The sequence below is a fragment of the Carassius gibelio genome, chromosome A9 (genome assembly GCF_023724105.1).
Source record: "Carassius gibelio isolate Cgi1373 ecotype wild population from Czech Republic chromosome A9, carGib1.2-hapl.c, whole genome shotgun sequence".
NCBI lineage: Eukaryota > Metazoa > Chordata > Actinopteri > Cypriniformes > Cyprinidae > Carassius > Carassius gibelio.
This window is the reverse complement of record NC_068379.1, coordinates 3,157,526-3,177,715: the sequence shown is the minus strand read 5'-3', so window position 1 is coordinate 3,177,715 and position 20,190 is coordinate 3,157,526. Positions and strand designations below refer to the sequence as shown.

At 38.5% G+C, this 20,190-nt stretch overlaps 1 protein-coding gene across 1 annotated transcript in view; it reads right to left on the bottom strand.

Moving 5' to 3' along the window:
* The window catches only part of LOC128020351 (cholecystokinin receptor-like), a 36,908-nt gene extending 16,822 nt beyond the window's left edge, over positions 1-20,086 (bottom strand). Inside the window, exon 1 of the mRNA XM_052607181.1 lies at positions 19,924-20,086. Within this exon, the coding sequence (XP_052463141.1) occupies positions 19,924-20,086 (163 nt within the window). The remainder of the gene's footprint in view (positions 1-19,923) is intronic.
* Positions 20,087-20,190: the final 104 nt, after the last annotated feature.

The window sequence follows — 20,190 nt, the reverse complement described above, 5'->3', positions numbered from 1 at the left end:
TGGTTATCGTTGGTTATCAAGTATCCTCCACATGGCACTATACTCTCTGGTACACATTAGCCTTAGTGTGAACTAAACTGTTTGAGAATTGCTGTGAATTCTGTCATAGTTGTGGGTTTCACAGACCTTGTTAGAAAACCACGACGTGTTGCCTTGGGATGGGATTGACTTGATTTAGGGTTAAAACATCAAACATCAAACATCATAAAACATCATTGCTGGTAATTGGATTAATTTACCATTTTGAACTCACTATTCATCAGGCTTTAATTAAAAAAAATAAATGCATAAATGTACCAAGGTGTCCCTTTGAGGGAACTGCTCCAGCGACAAGCTGTTTTTTTTTTTTTTTTTTTTTTTTTTTTACATTTTTCACAAGCTGACCTTTTTTTCTAATAGTTGATACCTCTCAGGATGTCAGTTCCTTGTGAAAAGGGTTAGTTCAGTCAAAAAGGAAAATTATGTCATTTATGACTCACCCTCATGTTGTTCCAAACCCGTGAGACCTCCGTTCATCTTCAGAACACAGTTTAAGATATTTTAGATTTACCCTGAGAGGTTTCTGTCCCTCCATTGAAACTGTGTGTACGGTATACTGTCCATGTCCAGAAATTTAAGAAAAACATCATCAAAGTAGTCCATGTGACATCGGAGGGTCAGTTCGAATTTTTGAAGCATCGAAAATACATTTTGGTCTAAAAAATAACAAAAACTATGACTTTATTCAGCATTGTCTTCTCTTCTGGGTCTGTTGTGAGTGCGTTCACTGCAGTGTAGTAATATCCGGTTCGCGAACGAATCACTCGTTGTAACCGAATTAAACTGTGTTCCGAAAATGAATGGAGGTCTCACGGGTTTGGAACGACATGAGGGTGAGTCTTTCATGACATAATTTTCCTTTTTGGCTGAACTAACCCTTTAAGTGTAAACTGAATATTTTTTTGTTTTGTTTTGTTTTTTTAACTGAAGGTTAATTGCAAATAAATGATAATAGTTTACATTTAAATAGTATGTAAATAGTTGAAAGTTAAAAAGTAAATCATAGTTACAGTTTAAATATGATAGTTAACATATTGGAGACTAATTTTTAAAGCATGACAGTTTTAAAAGTTTGTCAGGAAAAGCCGATTGAAAGTATGAAAGTAAATTTAGCATTTTATTTGGAAATCAAGGAGTCTGAGAAACACAGAAACCAAAGTTCAGTGTGAACTTTCCAAAGTCAGAGATGATTTGGGTGCCGTGACGTCTGCTTGTGTTGCAACATTGTGTTTTATAAAGTCCAAAGTCTACCAGGAGATTTTGGAGCACTTTATGGTTCCATCTGCTGACAAGTTTTATGGAGATGCTGATTTCATTTTGCAGCAGGACTTTAGCACCTGTCCACAGTGTCAAAACCACTTCCAAGTGGTTTGATGACCATGATATTACTGTGCTTGATTGGCCAGTCGACTCACCAGACCTGAACCTCAGAGAATCTATAGGGTATTGTGAAGAGGAAGATAAGTAACATCTGACAAAATGTACAGAGGAACTGAAGGCAACTATCAAAGAAACCTAGTCTTCAATAATATCACAGGCTGATCGCCTCCTTGCCATGCCACACTGAAGCAGTAATTCATGCAAATGAAAAAGGAGCCCTAACCAAGTATTGTGTGCATAATTCAACCTGCTTTGGTAGCTTGAATATTTCTGTTTAAAAAATAAATAAATAAATAAAAAAAATTTATTGATCTTTGAGAAAATATTCTTCTTTTAATCTTCCTACAGTAAGTTGTAAGTCATCAGAATTAAAACCAAAAAGTCTTGAAATATTTCAGTTTGTGCGCAATGAATCTAGTTCGCTTTTTTGAATTAAAATAAAAAAAAGAAAGAACTTTTTCATGGTATTCTATTTTTAGATAGAATATCTAAATAACAATAAATAACAAGGCATACACTTTCTCTATCTTGTTTCCCTGAATCTCCATCTCACTCCCTCTGCAATTTGTGTTTCTCTGCAATATGAAATAAGCACTTTAAATAATCTACATTAATTATGCAGCCATCAGTTGTATGTCCCCGTAATCACAGTCCTACTACTGATGACCTTATGAATCATAAAAGCACATATATTTGTCTAAGAGTATAGCCAGCATGTTTAGTTTTGCTTATAGCCTAAACTTTCCCTGAAGGTTCCTGCTCTTACTCAAAAGAACTGTCCACCTTCTCTTGTTCAACAGCAGGAGCACTAGAAGCACTAGCACTACTGTTGCTTCTTTAGTCCCCTTCAAAATAAATAAATACACATTGTATCACATGACTTGGATTCTGTCCCTCTCCAGTCTTCCTCCAGACCTTGAATTCCAAATGAAATGCAAAATTAACTTTTCATCTGAAAAGAGGACTGTGAACCACTGAGCAACAGTCCAGTTCTTTTTCTCCTTATCCCAGGTGAAATGCTTCTGATGTTTGTTTGTTTTTTTTTTGGTTCATGAGTGGCTTAGTTTTAGGAATGTGACAGCTGTAGCCCTTTTCTTGAAGATGTCTGAGCTTGATGACTCTTGATGCACTGACTCCGGCTTCAGCCCACTCCTTGTGAAGCTCTCCCAAGTTCTTGAATCTGCTTTTCCTGACAATCTTCCCAAGGCTGAAGTCATCCCTGTTGCTTATGCACCTTTTCCTACCACACTTTTTCCTTCCAGTCAACTTTCTATAAATATATTTTGATACAGCACTCTGTGAACAGCCAGCCCTTTCAGCAATGACCTTCTGTGGCTTAACCTCCTAGTGGAGGGTTATGATGATTGTCTTCTGGACAACAGTCAAGTCAGTAGTCTTTCCCATAATTGTGGTTGGATGTTCTGAACTAGCCCAGGAGGTACCCAGTATTTATACTCCTAATTAATAAAACTAATCAAGCTCAAAATGGAATATTACATTTTTTTGAGATACTGAATTTTTTATTTTCCTAAGCTGTAAGTCGTAACAAACAGAATAATAAAAAAAAGTTTACTTTTTTAAATTAAATTACAAAACATAAAGAACTTTTGTTTTAAGTAGTCAAGGATGAATTTTGTTTGAGCAAAATGGTATACACTGTGCTGACAACAACATTACAATGAGTCACGCAATATCAAATGTCAATATTCTATTCTACCATCTTCTGAATTGCTGAAAATGGTGAATTTAGGTTTGTTGGGTTTAGTATAATGCCACCTTTATACTCTAAAACATCTATAAAGGATGCATTACATATTAATTACCTTATTAAAATTGAAAAGAGTGACCATTTTAGAGGTTTCACACACAGGCCTCTGTTCGGGCTAATACAGAGTTGTTTATGATCAAAGTTATGATCAAGTTATTCACAGACCCAGAAAACATGGGGTTAGACACCAAGATTACTTGACTAAGTCAAATAATGAAGGAGTTAGGATATTTTAAGGGCTCCATGACCTTCTTGGATGCCATCTTGAAAATTACACCTTTCTAGTGCTCAAACTTTGGTAAACTTTTAGTATGTTATTAAGGACACCTAATACTACGAAAAATAGCTGAGAAACCTTTTGTTAGAATTTTTTTAGGGTTAGGTGTTTTATTTTCATGTATGCAGCAGTCTAAACAGAAACCAAAAATTTTCTCCCCAACGTCATGACATCAATCTACATAGAGTCTGGGAGCTTAATAATTTACGGTTAATAACCATAAAACTGTCTGAGAATGAGATTGCATCAGGACAGGCTGGGTGAGTGGAAGAGCCCACACAAGTTTACAACTCAACAGTCTCAAGTATCAGGTGAAGTCATTATCGATTGCAACAATTGTATAAACATTCAGACATTGTTGAAGTTAGGAACATGTAAGAATAAACAGTGGAATAATTTAACCCTGGACTCTGGGCAAAAATTTCACTTAAACTGGCAAAGTTACCACAAGTAATTAAACTTTAGGAGCAAAAAAATGCCCCATGTAGTCATTTTCTCTATTTTAACAAATAAAGTGGCATATTTCATTATTTAATTATATTATAGTTAATATATTCATTCTGATTATGTTCCATTACACTAAATATTAAGTTTAGAGTATCTTTATATTTATATTTAAAGATTTATTTTGATTTCCACTTAGCTTCAACTTACCTTTATTTCAGTTTTACTAATTTTTGATATTGTAAAAAATCAACAGCAGGCTCCATTCTATTATACAAATAGAAATATTCCAATATAGAAGGAATTTTTTTTTTAAATAAACCTTGTAACTCATTTGCAGGGAGGAAATATTGTTCTTTAAAACAATTAATTTCAGACACTACTTTCATGGTCTCTTTCAAACACAAATGTATGAAAATCTTCAAAAGTATAAGTAATGCAGTGTGAAAGTAAATTTATAATAAATGGGCTCTTAAGTCACTGGTCAGCACATGTTTGTGAGTTATTTGCTTCTACATGAGAGCCAAAAACATAGGTAATGCTATAATTTGGATTTGGATCACTGTCTAATGTGCTGAGGACAACCAAACAACACATTTGTCAATGAACACCATTACAACTGCTCAGGAACTCTGTATAATGCAATAATACCATCATAATGTATTATTCTTTATTTCTTTTCTTTCTTTCTTTCTGTGAACAGTGTGAAATATTAATTCTGCTTTACTGACTTGCAGATTTATTGTATCGGTATGAAGCCATAAACTGTAGCATCCATAAGATCCATAAGAGAACTCTCATAACCTACTATAAAGGCAAGTTTAAAGCAGTAAATTATCTAATGATTGGATTCAATCATTAGTGTCAATCATTATCGTCATCATTATCAAGATCTGACATGGACATTTATTAATTACTCTTTGGCAACAAATGTTGCTATATTAAACCAAAGCACGATGTCCTGCTAACCTCTTGTGTCCTCTTAAATTACCCTGATGCCACTTCATCTCTGGACTCATCTAAATGTTAAGGGATCATGACTGATGACCTCATTCTGAGTGAACTCAACAGGCATCTAACCTGAGCTCAGTAGTTGCATTGCTTCAGAGCAAATTACTTGTACTGCATGTCTAACCCAGCATGTGTTTGATCATAGTGATGAACTGGTGATCTCAGTTTTTTTTCTAATGGGGTCCATGTGATTATGCATAGTTAAAGCTGGAGTCTGTAAGTTTCGCCTCTTTGTTGCCATCTATGTTAGAATACCTAATTTCCTTGCGGAATTATATTCCATGCGTGATTTGTGATCAGCGCAGATGAATCTGTTTTGAGGTGAATGTGTTGCTGTTAGACACCGTACCAGTGTGGATATTCACTGTAGTTAGTAATCACATATTCTAGCCTATGTCTTGGAATATATGACCCAAATAAGAATTTTCTTCATATATTGTCATCTGAACAAGTACAGTCATGGCCAAAAATATGGAAACCCTTGGTAAATATGACCAAAGAAGGCTGTAAAAAATTAATCTGCATTGGTAATCATTTTGATCTTTTATTTAAACAATTGACAAAAATCTAACCTTTCATTGGATAATAAGAATTTAAAATGGGGTGAAATATCATAATGAAATAAATGTTTTTTCTCTGATACACATTGGCCACAATTAAGGACGCCCCTAGAAATTCTTATGAGTAAAATAACTCTGAAGTATATACCCATTCATATTCTCAATTTTGAGTACTCCAGGGTGATTATGAACATGAAATTATCCAGCCATTGCTTCCTGTTTCACATAAATATAAATTGGGGGGGGGGGGGGGGGGCAAAGCCCAAATGCCCTTAATCATCCATCACAATGAGAAAAACCAAAGAACATGTGACCAATCACGGAAATTAGGGACACAAGTCGGTTCTGGGGCATTTTGAGTTATTCGCAGATTCTGAAAGTGTAGTCTCCAAGCTTTCCAACGATGTGTAACACATGGAAATCTGGTAATATTTGGAGAAGTTGTGGCCATTTGAAGGTATGCACTCAAAAAAACTCAAACAGCAGAAATAGCCTCTGAAGATTTGCAGTTCTCACTGCTACGAGTGACAATGGGGCTCATTTACATCTCATTTAGATAAGCCATACCCCCTGCATAGCAACGACAGACACAACAGGAAAAATCGGACCACATACTATTAATAATAAATGAGAATGTGCATTGTAAATGTCAGTAATTTACCTTTTTTGACTTTTATAAAAATTATTTAGAGGCTGAAATATGTGAGTTTTATCTTTTTATAAAAAATCTTTAATCTTTCAAATGTGGCTATCGTTTTTAATGTTATTATTTTAATGTTTATGTAAACAAAAAGTACATATTGATGCTAATTTTATTTGTTATTTGCTGTTTTTCTACATAAAACTTGGTGAATTGATTTCATTGTGGAGCATTAGGACTTTTTAACAGGATTCTGTGATAACCGATGAGCTAGCTAATAACAATAGGTAGATATTGGAAGGTCTAAACATGGACTAAACATGAGATAACGTGTGTTCTAAAAATGAACACAAAACAACAAACTTTGATGTTTATGGAAACTCACCCCATAAGAAACAGAAAAGTATTCTTGCAGATCCGAAGCTTTGTGTCTGTTTGCCTCTAGATGTTACGGATTTTCCCCATTTCTCTGTCTTTATCCCCATCAAATGTTACTATCGATAAAGCCTCTGATATCTTACGGTCCAACTCGTCTGACGCCAGTCCAATACATTCTTCCTCGTCGTCATCTTCGCTCAGTTGTAGATTAGGGATATTATAACAGTCTTATTATGCCGCTTTTATCTTCGCTCAGATCGTCTTCAGAATCAGTGAGCGCTTGTTCGCTAGAGCCGGCCAGAGCACTGCATACTAAGTAGCCACGCTTCCCTCGGAGGGCGGGGGCAATAACAAAAGAAACACAAGCCGGCTTATCCAGTATGGAAATACAGACAGACAATGAAACGCCCCTACTACGTGCTAGAATCTCAGACAAACTAGCTGATTTCAACCTCAAAATGTACGCTTTTAAATATACCAATACTGCTATCTCAAACACGGAGAGGCTTCTTTGTGATATCAACTAACAGATTCTGCAAAAAAACGAAAATCACCAATTTTGAAAAAAAAAATACTTCTTTCTCATTTTGCAAGACAACTGGTTTCCGTGATGGGTCACATATTTGTGATGTGCAGCAAAAGATAATTGAGCTTCACAAATTAGTGAAGTGGCTGAAATGGGGGTCAGAAATCCTTAAAAAAAATTGTCAAACAGCGCCTACATCACCACATGTTGTTTAGGAGGGTTTCAAAAAATCTTTGCTCATCCAAAAACAAACTCCAGCATATTCAGTTATCAGACACGACTGGAAGTTCAAATGGGACTGGCTTCTATGGTCGGATGACACTAAAAAAATGAGCTTTTTAGCAGCAAACACTTAAGATGGGTTTGGTGAAAACAGGGATAAAAAGTACCCCATGTGTACCCCAGCATTACAATAAATCACGCTACCAATGGTGATTTAATCTAACGATCGATTGGCTCATACCACATTAAATCTTGCAAATTATTATTAATGTTAACAACATCATCGTTGCGTGGCTATGAGTATAGTGTGTTTTAGAATATAGATTTCAATTTCTGTAGTCTAATCTCTAATTGTGACATCATTCGAATTTCATATTAAGTAATTCTTTAAACCCAAAAAGCAAACAATGCTCCCATCGAACTGGTTGACTTTAAACGGTCATATGATGCGGTTTTAATTTTTCCTTTCTCTTTGGAGTGTTACAAGCTCTTGGTGCATAAAGAAGATATGTACAGTTGCAAAGACTAAAGACTCAAATTAAAATTTGCTCTGATTAATCTGCGGTCACTCTCAAGCAAATCTTTTATCTTAAAGGATTTCTTTGATTCTCAGAATTTGGACATTTTATTTTTAACAGAGACCTGGTTAAATACTGGTGTTCTAAATTCACTTTCTGAGTTGCCACCGTCCAACTGTGGCTTTTTTTTTTTTATTCCCCATGGGCCTCTGGTCCCAGAGGTGGCAACTATTTTTAAAAGCAGCTTGAACTGTCGGACTCTACAGACCACACATTATACTAGTTTTGAGCTGTATTTGTTACAGTTGAACACCTCAGTACTCTGTGCTGTGGTATATCGACCTCCAAGATTTTATAAGGGACTTAAAGGGGGGGTGAAATGCTATTTCATGCATATTGAGTTTTTTACACTGTTAAAGAGTTGGATTCCCATGCTAAACATGGACAAAGTTTCAAAAATTAAGTTGTACGTTTGAAGGACTATTTTTGTTCCAAAAATACCTCTTCCGGTTTGTCACAAGTTTCGGAAAGTTTTTTTCCGAGTATGGGTCTGTGTGACGTTAGATGGAGCGGAATTTCCTTATATGGGTCCTAAGGGCACTTCTCCCGGAAGAGCGCGCGCTCCCGTATAGCAGAGCACTGAGAGCAGAGACATTCACTGATCAGAGCGAGAGACCGACTTGTCACAAAAGAAGTGTGTTTTTGGTTGCCAGGGCAAGACAATCCTGCACAGATTACCAAAAAAAAAAAACAGCATTAAGGGACCAGGGGATGGAGTTTATTTTTACAGAGCATCAACGGAGTTGTGCAAGTGTTTTTGTTTGTTCCCTGCATTTCGAAGATGCTTGTTTTACAAACAAGGCCCAGTTTGACGCCGGATTTGCGTATCGTTTATTTCTTAAGGATAATGCAGTCCCAACGAAAAAGGGTTACGATCGTGTGTTGGAACCGCATGCGGTGAGTAAAACTGCCTCAAATATCTCTGTGTTGTTAACTTAGCTATCGGCGCGTAAGCACATCAAGTAAACAATGCGATGTTGGCATCAAACTGCACTTTCCACATGAACACCTTAAAAAAAAAAATAGACGACATAAAGTGGAACTTAGTCATTTTCCAAAACCGCTAAGCAAATAAATACAGTTTCAATACATACCACATAGAGACGTTGTTGCTGATGCTGCTCTTGTTAAATTTCAGCCTCTGGATCTGATTCTGGAACATAAATATAGACGCTTCATCGGGTGCACGTGCCTGGACCTAAGTTAACTTCCGGTCTGTTGGCTGCAGTGCCTTGCCTTCTACAAACGCAGTTAAAGTTAAGGTGATGAGTAGACTGAAGTTGGGCTCAGGTGGTTGTGCTGCGGGGTGTGTTTCCCATACATTTATTTTATTTTTGGAGACAATTTTAAAACTGATCGATTTTCAAAAAGGCTTCATTGAATAAACATGAGTAACGTTACGTACTGCACTTTTATTAATAATAATTCCTGACATTTATATGTTTAAATATCAAAGCGATGCACAGGTGTTTTTATATCGCTGTATTTCTGAAGGAAGACTTGCATGTTATATGCCTGATAAAGCAGCGTGTGAGCATACCAGCCCTGCTTTGTTTACAGCTGTTACTGGGGAAACCTATATTTCTCGCGCTTTATGTTTATGCTTTAAATCATCTCCTGCTGGCAAATGATGAATTTGCATATTCATTAAGTCCGCCTGATCCACGCAGCAAACATATTTTGTTTGTTATCAAAAAATATCTACTCTAGAGGGACTTGGCTGTTGTTATTTATTCTATTTGGTAGTCTAAGTTAGGTCCACAATAAGGGAACGTGCAGTAAAGTTTGTTCCCTTTCAGTCACGTTCGACATTATGAATGGGATCTTGCCCGAGAGCCCAATCAACTTCGAGTGGTACAAAACGAGCCAATGGTACACAAAGTACCTTGGTCTGTGGAATTTGCATCGCAAGCTCCGACCCGCAGAGCGGATATATAAGGAGCAACGCGAGCAACACGCATTCAAGCTTTCACTTCGGAGCCGAGCACATTGCTTGCTGCAATCACCAGAGTGTTTACAAGCAAGAGCTGGTGTTGGTGTAACGGCGCGATTAAGTGGTTCATCTGGGTTTCCTGCGACAGCTCCTGCGTTCCCCTGAGCGCTTCAACACCTCTAAAAGAGACAATTTCTCTCACAAAAGAGATACGGGCCGATTTGCGTCTTTTTAAAGATGTCATTTCGCCCGTGTGTTTCTGGGTGTGGTCGATATATCGCTCCTCGTGACGGTCACGATCGATGTGTCAAGTGTCTGGGCTTCCAGCATGCTGAGACTGCGTTCGTGGATAGCTCATGTTCTCATTGCGGGGACATGACCATCTCGACGTTGAGATCGAGACTCGATTACCTTAAAAGGTATAGAGTCCCCTCTGCCACACCCCGTTCTAGCTCTTCTTCTCGTAAGAGGGCTACTTCGGCTGGTGGCCAGGGTGATCTGAGGGTTACCGTATGGGCTTCCCCGACAAGCGAACTTCCTCAGGCCACACCCCCCTCACATATGCCGCAGCCGGTTGAGTTCCCGGATGAGTTTGCTGGACCCTATCAGGCTCCGTACATCTCATTTGGGGCTCGTGAAGAGGGCCGTATGTCAATCAATCGGGCTTGAGTCCTCGGGAGATGAGGGTTCGGCTGCGTTGCCAGTGCCAGCGTTGTCCGAGTCCGATCCCGAGCTGACGCCCGTGCTTTGCCAGGCAGTTTAGAGCATCGGGCTTGAGTGGAATCCTCCACCCTTTCCCGAGCGCTCGAGGCTGGATGATTGGTTCCTGGGGGCTGCTCATGCGGATCGCCAGCACCCCCCTCTGGTTCCTTTCTTCCTGGAAGTGCACCAGGAAGTAACTAGTTCATGGAAGGCACTTTTAACTGCCCGAAACTGTCTGGTTCTTCCTCCGCCTTCACTGCCCTCGATGGCGGGGCGGCCAAGGGGTATGCTGGGATTCCCCCGGTGGAGCGTTCTGTTGCAATGCAACTGTGTCCACAGAGCGTCTCCGCTTGGCGTGGTGGTCCCAAGCTGCCCTCCAAGGCCTGTAAGTTCTCATCCACGCTTGTGGCCAAGGCTTACAGAGCTGTGGGCCAGGCCGTTTCTGCCCTGCATGCCATGGCCTCACTTCAGGTCTATCAGGCCAAGCTGCTCCGGCAGCTGCACGAGGGTGGTGCTGACCCAGGGGTTTTGCAGGAGGCGCGCACTGCTACCAACCTCGCTCTCCGGGCGACAAAGGTCACTGCGCGCTCCTTGGGTCAGGTGATGTCTACTTTGGTGGTCCAGGAGTGCCACCTATGGCTGAACCTGGCAGACATGAGGGAGTCTGATCGGGCTCAGCTCCTCAACTCCCCGGTCTCCCAGGATGGCCTCTTCGGCGACACGGTAGAGAGCTTTGCCCAGCAGTTCTCTGCCGTCCAGAAGCAGTCTGAGGCCATCAGACACATCCTGCCCCGGCGGCCCACCGCTGCTTCCACCCCGCCGCCGGTGCAGCCTCAGCCTGCTCGTCGCCGAGGGCGCCCCCCTGCGGCCTCCTCCACTCCCGCTCGGCCACAGCAGCAGCCTTCACCCAGGCCGCAGCGAGGAGATGGCCGCAGAAGGGCGGCGCAACCCGTCTCTGCCTCTAAACCTGCCAAACGCCAGGCCAAGTGGCGTTCCTGAGACGGGCGACCTGGCGTTGGAGACGTCAGCTCATCAGGAGATGGTAGCAGGTGGTACCCAAACCTTCACTAAAAGAGCTGTTTCCTCTACCTCAGGTCCCAAGAAGCCACAGACGACAGCTGGCGACGTGCTTCCTCACCGATCTCGTTCTCCTCTCCCCTTGCCAGTTTCCATGCAAAGACGGCTCAAGAACGCTTCGTCTTCTCATGCCCTCTTTGCCACCTGGAGTCAGACGAGTGCTCACACTCCGCCCCCGCTAAGGGACGCTATGCCTCCCATACCGGGGCTGTCTGCTCCACCACGCTGCCCCACTGTGGGTACGCCTGTAGTCCCCTTGACCCCGCTGGTTTGGTTCCTGGGAGCCTGGCTAGAGCTCCCCAGGCCTTCCCGCTGGCTCATCCGGACGCTCAGTCTCGGCAACACGATTCAATTCGCCCGGCGTCCCCCCAGGTTTCGGGGTGTCCACGCGACGATGGTGGGCAAAGAGGCCCCTGTCATGCGCGCGGAGGTCGCGACCCTGCTGGCAAATTGCGCGATAGAGCCGGTCCCTCCAGCCGACATGAAGTCCGGCTTTTACAACCCTTACTTCATAGTACCCAAGAAGACAGGTGGGTTACGGCCAATCCTGGACCTGCGTGCCTTGAACCAAGCTCTGCACAGACTCCCGTTCAAGATGCTAACGCCCAAGCTCATTTTCGAATGCATTCGTCTGATGGATTGGTTTGCAGCAATCTTGCAGCGTACTTTCATGTTTCCATTCTTCCTCGACACAGACCGTTTCTTAGGTTTGCTTTCGAGGGGCAGGCATATCAGTACAAGGTTCTCCCATTCGGGTTGGCCCTGTCTCCCCGCGTCTTTATGAAGGTCACGGAGGGAGCCCTGGCTCCTCTCAGGGAACAAGGTGTCCGTATCCTCAACTACCTCGACGACTGGCTGATCCTAGCTCACTCTCGAGAGCGGTTGTGCGAGGATAGGGATCTGGTGCTCAGACACCTTGCACGATGGTAAGACTAAATCTGATCCTTGGTTAAACGAGGGTACACAAAATTTGAGATGAGCTTGTAGGAGAACAGAGCATAGGTGGACAGAGGATAAGTTACATGTGTCATAAAAATTTTTACAGGATGCTTTAGTTACCTACCAGAATGCAATAAAAACTGCTAAAACGAACAATTTTGCTGGGTTAATCTTGAGGTATAATGGGAATTCATAAGTGTTATTTAATACAATTGAGTACTAAATCCTTCTTCCACCTGTTTTCCTCTTCCTGCTACAGCATGTGGTGACTTGATAAAGTTTTTGTTCAGAAAGTTATCGATATTAGAATGCAGATTGTGTCTGTTTTATTTTTAACTCTCTATCAATGCATAGTAACGCACCGCATTTAACGTTCAGTAATGTTAACTGCGTTGTAACGGCGAAAAGTAATTAGTTCGATTACCCCGTTACTGAAAAAATAACGTTGTTACCTAACGCCGTTCTTTTAAACTGCGCTATTCCAAACACTGGTCTTTATCAAAGATAATTGGTCAGTTGAAACCTCCTCTCATGAGTCCGGACCCGGTGGTCCTCCCTCTCACCACCAGAAGGCACCACTTCCATTCTCCTGGACTCATTACCTTCACTGCGCACAGCTGGGTCACCCACACACACACTCACTCACTGGGTCACCCACTCACACACACCTGTTCACTAGTTGGACACACCTAGTCATATACTCACACACACAGCTGTTCCCCATTTGTTCACGAATATATAGCTTTGTCTCACACACCACTCTGTCTGGCTGCATTAATCGTTGTTTGTGTAAACCGTGTTTCTAGTGCTTGCATTTCGGCTTGTTCCCTGTCATTTGTTTCTGTTTTGTTTTTGCCTTGTAGGCCTTTTTGTTCTTGTTATAATTAAAAGATATTTCCCTGCGTTTGAACCCAGACGCGCCGTGACACCTACAAATTGCTGCCATGATATAGTCCCATCAAAAATTATTAGACAGACTTTTGAGATTATTGGCCCAAGCCTATTGACATTAGTTAATAAAAGCCTTACATTAGGAGTAGTTCCTGCAAGTTTTCAAGTTTTAAACATGCCATTGTAGAGCCCCTCTTGAAAAAATATAATTTGGATCTGAGTGTTTTATCAAATTATACCAACCTATTTCTAAATTACCTTGTTTATCTATGGTCCTATAAAAGGCTCTTTTAAATCAACCACAGGCCTTTCTAGTTAAAAATGATACATTTGAAATCTGTATTCTGGATTTAAAGTAAAAACCATAGCACAGAGACGGCCCTGCTCAAAGTATCAAATTACATTTTAGCTTCAGTTGACTCTGGTGACTCTGTGATTTTAATTTTACTAGATCTAAGTGCAGCATTTGATACTATTGCTCACAATATCCTTATTACTGGTATAGAAAAGACTGGGTTTCCGAGACATAGCTTTTGAGTGGTTCAGATCATTTCTTTCTAATAGGGCCTTTTTAATATCTGTCAATCTTATTCTAAATTTGCTCCATTGAATTGTGGTGTTCCCCAAGGTTCAATTCTTGGTCCAGTCTTGTTCTTACTGTATATGCTGCCCTTGGGTTCTGTTTTTCAAAAGCATGGAGTTTATTTTCCATGTTTTGCTGATGATACTCAGGTGTATCTACGTTTACGAAAACAGGACAAGAATAAAATCACATCTCTACTAAATTGTTTGCATGAAGTTAAACTACGGATGTCAGCAAATTATATTTGAGATTACTAGCTAAAGTAAAACCATTTCTGTCGACCAGAAATTTAGAAAAGCTTATTCATGTCTTTTTTTTCGTAAAACTGGATTACTGTAATTTTGTATATGTAGGTGTGGGCCAATCACTGTTAACTCGCTTACAACTAAATAAAGTTCAAAAAGTTATGGGTAATAAAATGAATTACATAAGAAAAAAAAAAACTATGTATTTAATCAGCATTGTTAATCCTTTTGATCTTTTATTATTTTTTTACAAAAATCACAAAACTCTAACCTTTCATTGGACAATAAATGTTTTTTCTTAAATACACTTTGGCCACAATTAACAACACCCTTTTATTGAATTCTTTTGAAACCTCCATTTGCCAGTTTAACAGCTCTAAATGTTCTCTTATAATGCCTGATGACATTAGAGAACACCTGACAAGAGATCAGAGACCATCCCTTCATCCAGAATCACTTCAGATTCCCATCTCCATGTTGGTGGTGCTTCTCTTCAGTTAACCCATTTTTGTGTTGTTTTTGAAGTTTGTGTTTGGACTATTGTTTGGTTGGAAGATCCAACATGGCCCATTATAAGATTTATAACCGAGTCCGTCACTTATTTAATTTGTGTTAGTATTTGATAGAATCCATATTCTATCAATATTTGCAACAGGTGTAAAAATTTATCGTAAAGTTGGACATTGCAAAGCCCAACGTAGGGATTATACCCAGCTTTTTTAAGTCTAGCTGGTGCAAAAGAACCTCCAGCAGAAATATAGGCCCACAACATCAAAAATACAGCAATATATTTAATTGTACACATGGGGTACTTTTTATCCCTGTGTTCACCAAACCCATCTTGAGTGTTTGCTGCTATAAATTTTCTTTTTTATTTATTTTTATCTGACCATAGAAGCCAGTCCAATTTGAAGTTCTAGTATTGTCTGATTATTGTCTTAAAACCCTCCCAAACAACTTGCTGATGTAGGTGCTGTTTGCTTAAAAAAAAAAAAAAAAAAAAAAAAACTTTCATTATAGATAAATACAACAATGAGACACAAACTAAGCAATTCATTGAAATAAGGGGAAAATCAAAAAACCTTGTGGCAACGCTAACATCTTATTTGTTCTGTTAATAAATGTTTTATGATTAATATAATTACTTGGTCATTAAAATATTGCTGATGTTGCGTTTGGGATTATTATTATTTTTGTTTTTCATTTAAAGTAATACTGAATCGACTTTATGCATTAATTTTGTTCCAAGAATAGGAAAGATCTAATGTTAAAGATCAAAATAAATGCTGCAAGTCTGAGAAGGCGAGATTGGTTTGATGCTGAGGTAAATGGATGCTCTCGTTGTTTCTCTGCTGTATTTGTAGAAACAGTCATTAATTCTTGATTTGGTTACAGCACAGATAGATTACAGGTAATATGATCAAAAAGTATTGCTGTTGTATTACTGTTGCTGCTGTTGAAGGATTGTCTGTGAATTTCGAATATACAAAATTTTTTTTTTGTTGTTTCAAAATGTTCAATTAACATGCACCACCAGCACCTCGCAATTTTTCATGGGCTACACGCCAGCAGATGCAGCAGCACCCTTGCTTTCCGCGATAATGGTTATAAAGCTGTTACATTGACAGCCTTACCATAAATCAATCTAAACATTTTTTTTTTCAGTAGAGAGAGTAGTAGGTCAGCAGAGGTAGACTTGCATGTTAATATTATAACTTGGCTTAAAAGGATGTTCTGGATATGTTTAATTAGGACCCTGTCTGTGAAATGTATTATTGTTGTATAGTCTAATTATGAGATATATGCCAAAGTTCAATTTTAGCTGTTAATTTCACTGTGATTTCAATCTTTTGACATGGCCTTGATCAGTATTAAAGATATCAGGGTTATATTTTCATAGAATCTTTGTACGTTATGTAGGATGATTTGATGTAGAAAACTGTAAAATACAAACAATACAGGGTCTCAGAATTAAGATACTTTCACCACATAAATTTCAGCTAAAAATTGGGTTATACACTTTCAATAAAATAACTCATGTAAATGTTTTGATAATATACTTGCTGTAGGAAACTGACATTGAAGACCATGTGATGGCGGGAATGTATGTGGGCATCCTCATAATGCCTGATGCATCATGATGCCTTTGACTTTTACCTGGTTGTTCATGATTTAGTCTGGTGAATTTCTGGTTGTTTTAAAATGATGAATGTTCAATGATTTTTTTCTTAATGTGGTACTTCATGCAGTGACAATTTATTTTAACTTAATATAAAAATATCTATTTTCTGTTTATACTGTATTATTGTTTATGTACATTGTTGTATGTTTATGCATTATCATTGTTAATGTAGTACATTACTGTAAGTTTGTGCAGTACATTTGTTTATAACAGAACTGTATGCTTAATATAATGTAATTCATGCAGAGCATTGCTGTTTTGTTTATGCAGTACATCACTATATGTTTAAAGTATCAGTTAATGAACTGGTTTCAATGGAAAAATAAAATCTAGATGATTTATCCTCAGTTAAGACAAATTGTCATTTTAAATGTTAAACTGATATTGTTCATTGCACTTCAATGAATACACTGAATACACTTCGTCGATTCAGCTCTATTCTTTTATTAAGACAACTTAATTTAAATTCACAAAACGTATTGTTTATTGCACTTGTTTTTGTAAGTTCTGTCAACTTTATTGTCAGCTAAGACAACTTCACAATTTAAGTTCACAAAACATAACATTTTAAGGCAGCACAAACACTTTTTAAAGTTGAAACTTTTTTTTTTTTTACAGTGTAGTGCAGAATACTGCTGCTAGATTATTAATAGGTGTTCGTACACAACAGAATATGAAACCTATTTTAGCTACTTTAAATTGGCTTCCAGTTCATTACAGAGTCAATTTTAAACTACTTATCTTAGTATATAAAGTCTTACACAATCTGGCACAATCTTACTTAACTAATATTTTACATGTACACAAACCTCAGAGGAATCTAAGGTCATCAAACTATATTATTTTAGACATCCCTAGGACAAGATTAAAGTTGAGTGGTGATCAGGTATTTTCAGTGGTGGCCTCTAAGGGTTGGATGAGCTTGCCTTTAAATCTCAGACTTTTACCTACATTGTTTTTTTTTTTTTTTTTTTTTTTTTTTTTTTTTAATGAAATTGTATTTATTGGAGTTAGCCTTTGGTTCCACTCATTGACTTAGCAAAGTGGCTCTCCTTTTTTCTATGATGTTTGTTTTACTTGCTTTTTATTACTCTTTTTCTCCCTGTGATGTTGGTGATGATGTTGGTTTCTTCATGTGATGCTATTGTGCAGCACATTGCTCAACCCAGTGTTGTTTTACTTGTGCTCTATAAACAAATAAAAGAAAAGAAAATAATTATCCAGAAAAAAAGCTTCATAATTGTGAGATGTTAAATCACATTTGTGAGATATAAACTCGCAATTATGAAATAAATAAATAAAAAAACATTTGATTTGTGAGGTATACATTTGCAACTAAAAAAAGAAAAAAGTCAGAATGTGAGATAAAAAGTCAGTTATTTTTATTTGTATTTATTTATTTCTATGGTGGAAATAAGCTTTTAAACAAAATAAGTCTCCTTAATGGACCTATTCACAATGCAGTGAATAGATTTTCTTAGATTCACAGAAAATCACTGAAATGACTGATTGCCTGAAGCATGCCTGAGGTCACCATAAAGAAGAATGAATGAGGATTGTGGATTTGAAGAGCACTGTTGGAGCACTGTGTAATGGCGATAATGACAGATGTGTGTTTGATGATCAGGGATTATACTGAATACAAGAACAGAGAGCACAACAGCCTCTGCTGATGGAGGAAATGGACAGCAAATATGTGCATTGTCGAGCAGTCTCTGATTTGGCTCCTCAGTACCAATGCAGTAAATTTGAGCCTGCACCCCGAGGTATACTGACTGCTTTCATCAAAGCGAGAAATTGCTTGTTTTTCTGAAATATATATATATATATATATATATATATATATATATATATATATATATATATATATATACTTTGGAATATTTAATAATTTGGAATATTTATAATGTAATTTGCAGTTTTATGTTTAACAGTTAACATTCAATGTGGATATGTAGTATTTGCACAGATTGCTTCATTTCCACAAGATAAATAATCTCTGCATTCCATAAAACCTCCCCTCGGTTCATATTGCCCAGAGGGTGATGCAGTGAGGTCTGCAGAATTATTCACTTACTTTGGCAGTGATTCTAATATCAGTGGAAAGCCTGCAAACTGTTTCTTGAATAGACACCGCTGGCTTCATTTAGATTTGTGTTTAGAAGTGTATTTATTTAATTATTTTTCTTAACGGTGTGAGCACATGTGTGATGCACATTTTGGATAGCCTAATGAAACAACTGCCTGCCTTTATAATGACTACTGAATGTGTTTTATATTCCTCATTTGGAAACAGTTGGAAACTACAGAGCAAAAAAAAAATCTCAGTCGCTCATAAAGACCGAATAGAATGCAGAAAATGAAGTAACATTATGTATATGTATCTATGTATTTACTTATTTACTATTAATGCTACACATATTTTATAAAACTATAAAATGCATGTTTTATTTTACTGTGTCTCTTTTAATATAATTTTAAATCTACAACTTGTATCATTTTAATTGTCATTTGTTCAAAACAAGGGCTCTGTGTTTCTCCACTGGTCATGAATGTGACCACGGATGTGTCTGCATGTATTTATTGGATTGTATGATTTATATGAGATCTTCAAACCTAAACATGTGTCGCAAATGTGGCATGTTATACAGAGCATGACCGAGATTGTAATTTAAAAGTTAAATATTGTTCACAGGCGTCTAATTAAATAGCTATAGCTACTACATCAGGTTTCCACATACTGACGTCCTTCATTATTCTTGAGTTGTAGCTCTCTTGGGCTGACCGGACGCAGAAACTTAATAAACGGTATTGGATTATAACCACATCTGAATTACCCCTGCAGTGACAAAGCAAGCTGTAGCCAAGCTGGCAGAAATTAATTTACAATTTTCCAAGATATAACAAGCATCGTCCTTTCCCTTTCACACCTCTGGAAATTGTATAGGCTATATAAATGGATGCTAAATGATTATACTCTCAAAGGTAAGTATTGCAATGATACAGGACAAAAACATGGGATTTCTATGGTATGACGTGTATGTGATCCAGTATGCGAAATATATTGAGTGACTTGGAAAATGTACATTTCTTTCAGCAACCTGATTTTCGGGAAGCAATCTCTTAGGTTTGTCTTTGGCAATCGAATTGTGTTTGCGTTTCTAAAGCGCAAACGTCGAGTATATACTAGACTTTTTAAACAAAACGTATGAAGTGATAACAGATACAACCTATATTTTTTTAATGAACCGTACGGCAGGCGAAGGCTATATTCTCTCATTACGGTTACCTCCTCAGGCGAACGCTTCTATCCAAGAGCTCGCTCTCACTAAAACTTGCAGTCTTGCTTGTATGCTTACTGAAAATGTTTATATACCCAACCCCAATTTGCTGATTTTACTTCAAGCTTAAGGGTGCTGCATCCTCTCCATAATGTCAAGACATGGTCATGACAAGCTTTGGTACCTCGGAGTGAAGGAGATGGAGTGTCTTGAACGAACGAGAGCGAGACAGCTTTCTGGTGCTGAATGTGTGTCGGAGATCCTCACCTTTAGGTCGCGCCGGTTCCGTCTTGGGCAGCAGAAGCGCGTCTCCGCAGGTGCCGTTGGGGATCTCCAGACTCCCGTTTAAGGTCCCGTTCAGAACCGAGCTGTTCTGAAGCTGAAGGCATGCCCAAATCCCAAATGTAACATTTAGCGTTTGTACATCCATCTCGGACCTAACCACAACTGTTTTATATTAGCAGTTTCTCGCATTCATCCGTCAACAGGGTCTAATGAAAGCGCAAACAGCAAGTGACTTAATTGATTAATTAA